The sequence below is a fragment of the Chlorocebus sabaeus genome, chromosome 20 (genome assembly GCF_047675955.1).
Source record: "Chlorocebus sabaeus isolate Y175 chromosome 20, mChlSab1.0.hap1, whole genome shotgun sequence".
Lineage (NCBI taxonomy): Eukaryota > Metazoa > Chordata > Mammalia > Primates > Cercopithecidae > Chlorocebus > Chlorocebus sabaeus.
In genome coordinates this window covers 9,292,823-9,302,696 of record NC_132923.1, presented here as the reverse complement: position 1 = coordinate 9,302,696, position 9,874 = coordinate 9,292,823, and the positions used below count along the sequence as shown (strand labels likewise).

The 9,874-nt window shown below is 42.7% G+C and overlaps 1 protein-coding gene across 1 annotated transcript in view; it reads right to left on the bottom strand.

The window, feature by feature from the left end:
- The window catches only part of NUP210L (nucleoporin 210 like), a 168,165-nt gene that overhangs the window by 71,662 nt on the left and 86,629 nt on the right, over window positions 1-9,874 (bottom strand). The window contains exons 19-25 of the mRNA XM_073008364.1: window positions 9,550-9,654; window positions 8,832-8,933; window positions 6,824-6,952; window positions 6,313-6,440; window positions 5,061-5,193; window positions 2,844-2,906; window positions 2,274-2,453 (exon numbers count right to left, since the gene is read on the bottom strand). Coding sequence (XP_072864465.1) covers window positions 2,274-2,453; window positions 2,844-2,906; window positions 5,061-5,193; window positions 6,313-6,440; window positions 6,824-6,952; window positions 8,832-8,933; window positions 9,550-9,654 — 840 coding nt within the window. The remainder of the gene's footprint in view (window positions 1-2,273; window positions 2,454-2,843; window positions 2,907-5,060; window positions 5,194-6,312; window positions 6,441-6,823; window positions 6,953-8,831; window positions 8,934-9,549; window positions 9,655-9,874) is intronic.

Sequence of the window (9,874 nt, the reverse complement as noted above, 5' to 3'; positions counted from 1 at the left end):
AGTGGAAAGAATGAACCTCTCCCTAAAATAGCAGTTGCAAAAGCAAAAGGGGAGAAATAGGGACTACAGGACACCACATATGCAATTGAATCTAGCATTATTGACTTTAAATTTTTTGAGCCTGCCTAAAGGCCAGATGCTATCGGCAGCTGAACAGCATCTACAGAAACCAGCTACAAAGACAGAAGCAGAAAAACTGGTTTGGTAGAGAGATCCGATAACAAAAAGTTGGGAAATAGGTAAAATAATAACTTGGGGTAGAGGTTATGCTTGTGTTTCTCCTGGACCAAATCAACAGCCGATTTGGATACCATCAGGACACCTGGAACCTTATCATGAGACAGAGGCTGAAGAGATTCTGGGAGAAACCTGAGGACCCCCCGGTTGCAGCCATGTTGAGACTGATGCTGAGGAGGACCCCAACTGTCACAAGCAACACCCGTCGAACACAGCCACCTACCCGGAGACAGATCAAGAAGCTGTCACAGACGGCAGAAGAAAACCTGAGGAAAGCGGGACAACCAGTCACAATAAGTAATTTAACAAAAGCTATGATAGTGGTGATCACCATTGCCATGAGTATTCCTTCAACAAGGGCTGGCACAGAGAACAGTTATACTTATTGGACATATTTATCAATCTTGGCTGGCAATAATGCCTGGGTGTAATCACACTATGACACAGTTGCTTTCTGACCTCAGTATTTACCACAATAAATCTGCTCCTATAATTGAGGCATACCGCCCTCAAGAACCTATTTGTTAACAGAAATGAACCTGGCCAGAAATAATGAATGTACTTGTTTGGGAAGATTGTATTGCAGAACAGGCAGAGGTGCTGCACAATGATTCCTATGGAAACATTATTGCATTATTGATTGGTCCCCTAAGGGAATGTTTAGCATGAATTGCACCTCCCACTCTGTGTGCCATGGCCACACTATGTTCAGCTGGTCTGAACAAAATGGTTAGATGGTAGAAATGATAAGAAGTACGGCAAGAGTTCCTATTATCTGGAAACATGGCAGTAGAATGGCACCTCAACCTCAAATTATATGGCCCACTGTAGGAGCTAAACATAAGGATTTGTGGAAACTATTAATGGCTCTTAATAAGATTCAAATTTGGGAAAGAATAAAAAGGCATCTAGAAGGACACTCTACAGACTTGTCTTTGGATATTGCAAAATTAAAAGAACAAATATTTAAAGCATCCCAGGCACACCTGACCTTAATGCCAGGAACTGGAGTGCTTGAAGGAGCTGCAGACAGATTAGCAGCTAGTAACCTGTTAAAATGGATAAAAACACTTGGAGGCTCTGTGATTTCAATGATAATTGTGCTTTTAATCTGTGTAGTTTGTCTTTGTATAGTCTGCAGATGCAGATCCTGACTTCTGCAAGAAGTAGCTCACCATGATAAAGCCGCCTTTGCTTTTATTGTCTTGCAAAAATAAAAAGGGGGAACATGTTGGGAAAAGGCCCCCAAATCTGGCCATAAACTGGCCCCCAAAATGGCCATAAACAAAATCTTTGCAGCACTGTGACATGTTTGTGATAGCCATGATGCCCACGCTGAAGGTTGTGGGTTTACCAGAATGAGGGTAAGGAGTACCTGGTCCACCCAGGGCAGAAAACCACTTCAGGCATTCCTAAGCCACAAACAATAGCATGAGTGATCTGTGCCTTAAGGACATGCTCCTACTGCAGATAACTAGCCAAAGCCCATCCCTTTGTTTCCCATAAGGAACGCTTTTAGTTAATCTATAATCTATAGAAACAATGCTTATCACTGGCTTGCTGTCAATAAATATGTGGGTAAATCTCTGTTCGTGGCTCTCAGCTCTGAAGGCTGCCAGCCCCTTGATTTCCCACTCCACACTCTATATTTCTGTGTGTATGTCTTTAATTCCTCTAGTCCCACTGGGTTAGGGTCTCCATGACCGAGCTGGTCTTGGCAATGTACCCCATACATATATATATTATTATGAATTACAAACATTTGGAAAAAACTTATTAGATAGACGTATTTGTTTTTCTCTTCTTCAAATAATTCTTTAAGGATGGGGACCATATCTTATAACAGTGCCAAGTATTCTGTGGGGTTTTCACTACAGATGACATCTTCCATGCCTGGTTGACAAAATGCCAGATGGGGGCACTAAAAGGCTTTACCTGGGCTGCTGACACCCTCCTCATTACCACTCCCTCCCCATCTCCCCCAGTATGGTTCCTCGATAGAAGAGTAGAAGCAAAGCAGAGCAAATAACCAATACCTGAGAAAACACAATGACTTTGCCAGTATCTTCATTTACTGTCTGGATGGTGCCATGAACCACAGCTGTGCCAACCATCTTCCCTGTAACTTGCCCCCTTCTATTAACAACAGCCACGGTCTGATTACTGATGGAGAAGTGAATGATGGATTGGGGCTGGGGGCCACCTTCAGACATTACCTGGAATTTAAATATACCATTGAATGCCCAGAACATGAGGGAGAAATCATGTCTCTTTTTCCCAACATTTTGTCAAAGCAACTTAACTTCTTCATTTCCCCCCATTTCTTGAAAAATATATCCCATATCAACTCAAATGCAGAAGAGATGGAAGTACTGCAAATGATCCATGGGATTCCAAGAGAGTTTTTATATGATGTACATCATAGGCCAGGAAAAATACTAATCTTGTTCTTTATCAGATTCAGTAGTATTTGGGTGAGAGTAAATAAGAGATCAATAGGAAAAGGGGTGTGTGTGTGTGTGTGAGAGAGAGAGAGAGAGAGAGAGAGAGAGAGAGAGAGGGATAAGGAGAAAAGGTAAATCTTATTTTTCTGCCTGTAAGTTCACCTGCATCATATTCATTGGAATCAGTGTCATTTTCTCTGGAAGAAGTCTGAATGGAGGAAACACCTTGAAGGAGAAAACCAAAAGGACAAGTAACTAACTAGAGTCAATTTTATAACATACCATAGTCATTAAAAAAAATTTTTTTTTTAGACAGAGCCTTGCTCTGTTGCCCATGCTGGAGAGCAGTGGCATGATCATAGCTCACTGCAGCCTTGAACTCCTGGGTGCTTCGGCCTCCTGAGTGGCTGGGACCAGAAGTGTGCACCACCATGCCTGACTAATTTCTTTCTTTCCTTCCTCCTCTCCTCCCCTCTCCTCCCCTCTCCTTTCCTTTCTTTTTGAGACGGAGTTTCGCTCTGTCACCCAGGCTGGAGTGCAGTGGTGAGATCTTAGCTCACTGCAACCTCCGCCTCCCAGGTTCAAGCGATTCTCCTGCCTCAGCCTCCCAAGTAGCTGGGATTACAGGCACCTGCCACCATGCCCAGCTAATATTCTGTATTTTAGTAGAGATGGGGTTTCACCATGTTGGCCAGGCTGGTCTAAAACTCCCAACCTCAGGTAATCCACCTGCCTTGGCCTCCCAAAGTGCTGGGATTACAAGTGTGAGCTACCACGCCTGGCCATGACTGACTAAGTAATTTTTTGCAGAGATGGGGTCTCCCTATGTTACCCAGGGTGGTCTCAAACTCCCGGGCTCAAGTCATGCTCCTGCATCAACCTCTCAAAGTGCTGGGATTACAGGCATGAGCCACCAAACCCAGCCCATCATGATCTTATTCTAAGGAAAACTCCTAATTATATACAAAAAAGTTACACACAAAGATATGTAATTTTATTTATAATAGCAAAAAATTTAAAAGTATTTAAGTGGGAATACTTAAATAAGTTATATATCCACTCACTAGAGTAAAAGTGACCATTAAAATTATGTTTACAGTTAACTTTCTTTTTTTCTTTTTTTTGAACACATAAAAGTAGAACAGCTGGCCGGGCGCGGTGGTTCATGCCTGTAACCCCAGCACTTTGGGAGGCCGAGTTGGATGGATCACGAGGTCAGGAGATCGAGACCATCCTGGCTAACACGGTGAAACCCTGTCTCTACTAAAAATACAAAAAATTAGCCAGACATGGTGGCGGGCGCCTGTAGTCCCAGCCACTTGGGAGGCTGAGGCAGGAGAATGGCCTGAACCCGGGAGGCGGAGCTTGCAGTGAGCCGAGACTGCGCCACTGCACTCCAGCCTGGGTGATAGAGAGAAACTCCGTCTCAAAAAAACAAAAACAAAAACAAAAACAAAAGTAGAACAGCTGGGCGGTGCAGTATCTCACACCTGTAATCCCAGCTACTCAGGAGGCTGAGGCAGGAGAATCGCTTGAACCCGGGAAGCAGAGGTTGCATTAAGCTGAGATCGCGCCATTGCACTCCAGCCTGGGCGACAGGGCAAGACTCTCTCAAACGAAAAAAAACAACGGTTGCCTCTAAGAAGTGAAATTACAGGTGATTTTCATTTAACATCTTCAAAATTTGTGCTTTCCAAATTTTATTTTATTTTCTTTTTTTTTAAGAGACAGGGTATCATTCTGTCACCCAGACTGAAGTGCAGTGGCACAATCACGGCTCACTGCAGCGTGGAACTCCTCCTGGGCTCAAGTGACATTCCCATTTCAGTCTCCCAAGTAGCTGCGACCACAGGCATGCACCACTACACAAGTTTTTCTAAATTTTCTATGAGAACTGTTTTATACAGAGAAACAAAACCAAAAATACTGCATGTTGTGCAAGAGTTAGACACTATCCCTTTTTTCAGTCAAATGATTTTTTTTTTTTTTTTTTTGAGACAGGGTCTCTCTCTGTCACTCAGGCTGGAGTGCAATGGCACAATCACAGCTCACTGCAGCCTCAACCTCCAGGGCTCAAGTGATCCTCCTACTTTAGCCTCCTGAATAGCTAGAACTACAGGCACACCACCATGTCTGGCTAATTTATTTTATTTTATTTTTATTTTGGTAGAGACAGAGTCTCACTATGTTGCCCAGGGTGGTTTCATATGCTTGGATTTAAGTGATGTTCCCACCTCAGTCTCCCAAACTGCTCACACGGTGGTGTGAGCCACTGTGCCCAGCCAGTCAAATGATTTTTAACTTGTATAAACTAACAGAAAAAGACAAATGATGTTAAGCAAGAAAAAGTACAAATTTTGGGTGAGATAATTTCCTTACTTCAATGTGCCGAGGAGTTGATGTGTATTTTCTTCCCATCTTGTCCCTAGCAATAGCCACAAGTGTGGTTTGCCCAATAGTGGTAGCTCGAAGAATATAATTTTCAGAGTATTCGTCCTGTTCCTCCATTAGCCTGCAAAAACCCATGTATTTTCAGGTGAGAAAGATTTTTGTTTCAAGACAGTGTCTTACTCTGTCGCCCAGGCTGGAGTGCAGTGGCATGATCTCGGCTCACTGCAGCCTCAACCTCCCAGACTCTAGGTATCTTCCCACCTCAGCTTCCTGAGTAACTGGGACATACCACCACGCCTGGCTAATTTTCTTATTTTTTGTAGAGCAGGGGTCTCACTGTGTTGCCCAGGCTGGTCTTGAATTATGGATTCAAGCAATCCTCCTTCCACAGTCTCCCATCATGCTGGGATTGCAGCATGAGCCACCACTCTTGGCCAAGATTAGGTTCTGAAAGTGGCCAGTGGTGCATCTTTCCAAGGTGCCTAACATTTTCTGCTCATTTTAACTCTGGTTAGGGGGAATTGCCAGAAAATAAATTTCCAGAGTGAAGACAAATTTCAAGGGAATGGTGGAAGGCTCATGAGAGGCAAAAATTTGTTCTAAGGCTCCAGAGGAATAAGGGCAATATAAAAACAGACTGGTAGAATTGCAAATACTAAATTGCCTGAAATTCCTGAATTTCTCCTTTCTCAGAGGGGAATACCAGTACCTCTGCCTCTAAATATATTTTTGAAGGGTCCTCTAGCCTGAAGCACCCCCAAAAGATATCACCCAAGGAGAAGTTTCAGAAATTGGAAATATTAATGACACAAGGCATCTGAGGACCGAGAGAGAGAGAGAGAGAGAGAGAGAGAGAGAGAGAGTGTGTGTGTGTGTGTGTGTGTGTGTGTGTGTGTATTTTAAGAGATGTGGGCCTTGCTATGTTGCCTAGGCTGGAGTGCAGTGGCTATTCACAGGCGCAATTATAGTGCGCTATAGCCTCCAACTCCTGGGCTCAAGTGAGTCTCCTGCCCTAGCCTCCTGAGTAGCTGGGACTACAGGCATATACCCTCATGCCAGGCTCAAATAGGTATTTTGTAGAGAGCTGAATATGGGAAGAGAGTATAGGCTGAAATGTATTCTAACAAAAAAGTAAGGGAGAAAATCTGAAATAATCTAAGGGAAAGCTGACCAGGTTACTAGGAGGGAGAGTCTTATGGTATTATGCATAGGGGAAAGAAAGTATTGAAATGGTACTTACGTCAGGGTGACAATGGCAGAAGCCAACTGCAGTTTGAGTTCCATGTTTCTGAAGTATTTATTTTGAAATGGGCGTTTGGAAAAGCCAAGAACCCTCACAGTCACTAACACAGTTTTGCCTATTTCAACCTAGTAGTTAAAAAGAAAAAGATTTTAGTAAAGGTGTCTCATTCACCAATGGCAGTCTAACTCTTAGAGGGCAGTGTACTTTTTTTTTTTTTTTTCTTTCATGCTAAATGATCCTGGTCAGCCTTCAATCAAATAAGCTTAATCTGTGTGTATTGTTTTAAGTTGTTCTTTAACAGTCTATTTATCTTCATCTGTTTAATGTTGAAATGTTGTTCTTTAAGGGCAGGTATTTCCATTAGCATTACCAGAAGTCCTGGTATACACACACACACACACACACACACACACACACACAGAGTAGCTGAGCAGAGACCATATTAAGGAATGCTGGGGAATGAGAATAAGGCTTGCTTAATTTCTGGGATAAAGCAAACATGTCTCACCTTATCAATCAGATCAAGCTCCAGCTCTTGTATGTCTGACACCCTGAGATGGGCTGTTGCTGGACCCAAGAAAACCAAACAAAGATCATAGACCTCCAAGGTAAGAAATCCAGGATGTAATGGAACTAACTAGAAGTAAGAAGATGGTAGCTGGATAAAGAAGCAAACAAGCTCCAAGCATAATCAAAGCAACTATTTTTACCCAAAGCAGAATAGACAACATCTTGCTTTCTTTGAACTGGGGACTCTCAGAGGTCACATAACATTATTCAGGCATAGCATAATATGTACTCTTAATGTGATGTTTCCAATCATGGCAAAATATGTACTTTAACAAATATAGATTGGGCACAGTGGCTCACCCCTACAATCCCAGCACTTTGGGAGGCCGAGGCAGGAGGATCGCTTGAACCCAGGAGTTCAAGACCAGCCTGGGGAACAAAGCAAAATCCTGGTCTCTATAAAAACTTTTTTAAAAAAATTAGCAAGGCTGGGCATGGTGGCACATGCCTGTAATCCCAGCACTTTGGGAGGCTGAGGTGAGAGGATTGCTTGAGCCCTGGAGTTTGAGACAAGCCTGGGCGACATGGTGAAACCCTGTCTTTACCCAAAACAAAACAAAACAAAAATTAGCTGGGCACGGTGGTTCGTGCCTGGAGTCCCAGTTACTCAGGAGGCTGAGAGAGGATCACTTGAAGCTGGGAGGTTGAGGATGCAGTGAGTTGAGATTGTGCCACTGCACTCCAGCCTGGGAAACAGTGAGATCCTGTCTCAAAAAAAAATTAGTTGGGCATGGTGGCATACACTTATAATCCCAGCTACTCAGCAGGCTGAGGTGGGAGGATCACTTGAATCTAGGAGCTCAAGGCTACAGTGAGCTATGATCACGCCACACACTCCAGCCTGAGCAACAGAGTGAGACCCTATCTCTACCAAACAAAACGAAACAAAAAACAAATAGTAAAGAGCAGAATTTATGTTGATTGAATTCAAGCAGAATCCAACATATGTATTCAGCTTCTCAATTATGAACAAGGAAAGGATGTCATGAAGAAAAATCGCATCCATTTATGCCACAATCACTAGTAGGGGGAGAAAGCATTGGGCCAACTAACACTGCTTTTTCTTTCTTTGTGCTACAGTTCCTGCACAATAGCATGTTTTTTTCACATCATTTGTACCTCAGTCTTCCCTTTTTAAAACATATATTATGACTAGGGTAAGTTAAATTACTTGAAGCTTGTAGAAAGGAACTATATACATATATTAGTATATGGTATTATTTTTATTACTATAAATCAACTAAAAACAAATCCTTTGACATACTGACTATGGAGTTAGGTTAATGTTTTGAGTTGTCATATCCTGGCTGAAAACATCATATATTCATCTTGTAAAGTCAATAGTGGCCTGGCGCGGTGGCTCACGCCTATAATCCTAGCACTTTGGGCAGATCACTTGAGGTCAAGAGTTCAAGACCAGTCTGGCCAACATGGTAAAACCCTATCTCTACTAAAAATACAAAAATTAGCCAGACATGGTGGTGGGCTCCTGTAATCCCAGCTACTCAGGAGGCTGAGGCAGAAGAACTGCCTGAACCTGGGAGGTGGAGGTTGCAGGGAGCCAGGACTGTACCACTGTACTCCAGCCTGGGCAACAGAGCGAGACTCTATCTCAAAAAATAAATAAATAAATAAAGTCAATAGCATATTTAAATATTTTAAGTATCTACACAGATGTGTGCTTTGAAACTTAAAAAATGAAACTCTTTTAATGGAAAAGAAAAAAACTTCTTTTAACTAGAGATCTCTTATACTGTGCCAGTTCAACCAGAAACAAAAAAAGCACTCCCTTTCGGTTGAAGAATCTATATAGGTTAAAGAAAGAAAGAAAGGAAAATGTTACTTGTGTAACAAGTTTTAGACACAAAATGGAATTTTTCCAATCAATCTCTTAAGAATGAGCGTTGGCCTGAGACCATCAATCTGAGACTGTCTCCAGAGCTCACCTCAACAGAGCTTTCTGCTTCCGTGTAAGTGATGGTGACAACATGCTGCTCACTGCTGTTGACTAAAAAATAACCAGATCCTTCCACAAGGCTAAATATTTCCTATGGAAAAATCAGACAAACAATATTCTGTTCACTTCAGTTTATAAATAGCTCAAAGGAAATAATTTCTACCTACCTAAGAAAGAATATGGATAAAAAGATTACAGTGAATGGACAAAAGACAAAATACAATTTTTTTTTTTTTTTTTTTTTTTTTTTGAGACGGAGTCTGGCTCTGTTGCCCAGGCTGGAGTGCAGTGGCCGGATCTCAGCTCACTGCAAGCTCCGCCTCCCGGGTTTACTCCATTCTCCTGCCTCAGCCTCCGGAGTAGCTGGGACTACAGGCGCCCGCCACCTCGCCCGGCTAGTTTTTTGTATTTTTAGTAGAGACGGGGTTTCACCGTGTTCGCCAGGATGGTCTCGATCTCCTGACCTCGTGATCCGCCCGTCTCGGCCTCCCAAAGTGCTGGGATTACAGGCTTGAGCCACCGCGCCCGGCCAAAATACAATTATTAAGGTACAATTTTTAAGGACGGTGCAACCATCATATATGTGTTTCATATATATGTATCAATTATTTTCAACACATAAGTGAGCTTTTTAATTGTTATGCTATCAATTTTAATAACGTTCCCTCCAATACGATTCCATGTAACCAGACTCATACAGCTTCTACCTTCACATCAGGGTGGTTATAGATGGTGGCGTTCTCAGGCACTACAGTTACATCATCTACCAGGAGCAGTTCCACATCTACAGATCTGGGCAAGTTGGAAATTTCCTAGAAATATAATAAGAACCACAAAAGTGAATATAAATGTCTAATTCTTGGCCGGGCACAGTGGCTCACACTTGTAATCCCAACACTTTGGGAGGGTGAGGCAGGCAGATCATCTGAGGTCCGGAGTTTGAGACCATCCTGGCTAACATGGTGAAACCCCGTCTCCACTAAAAATACAAAAATTAGCCGAGCATGGTGGTGGGTACCTGTACTCCCAGCT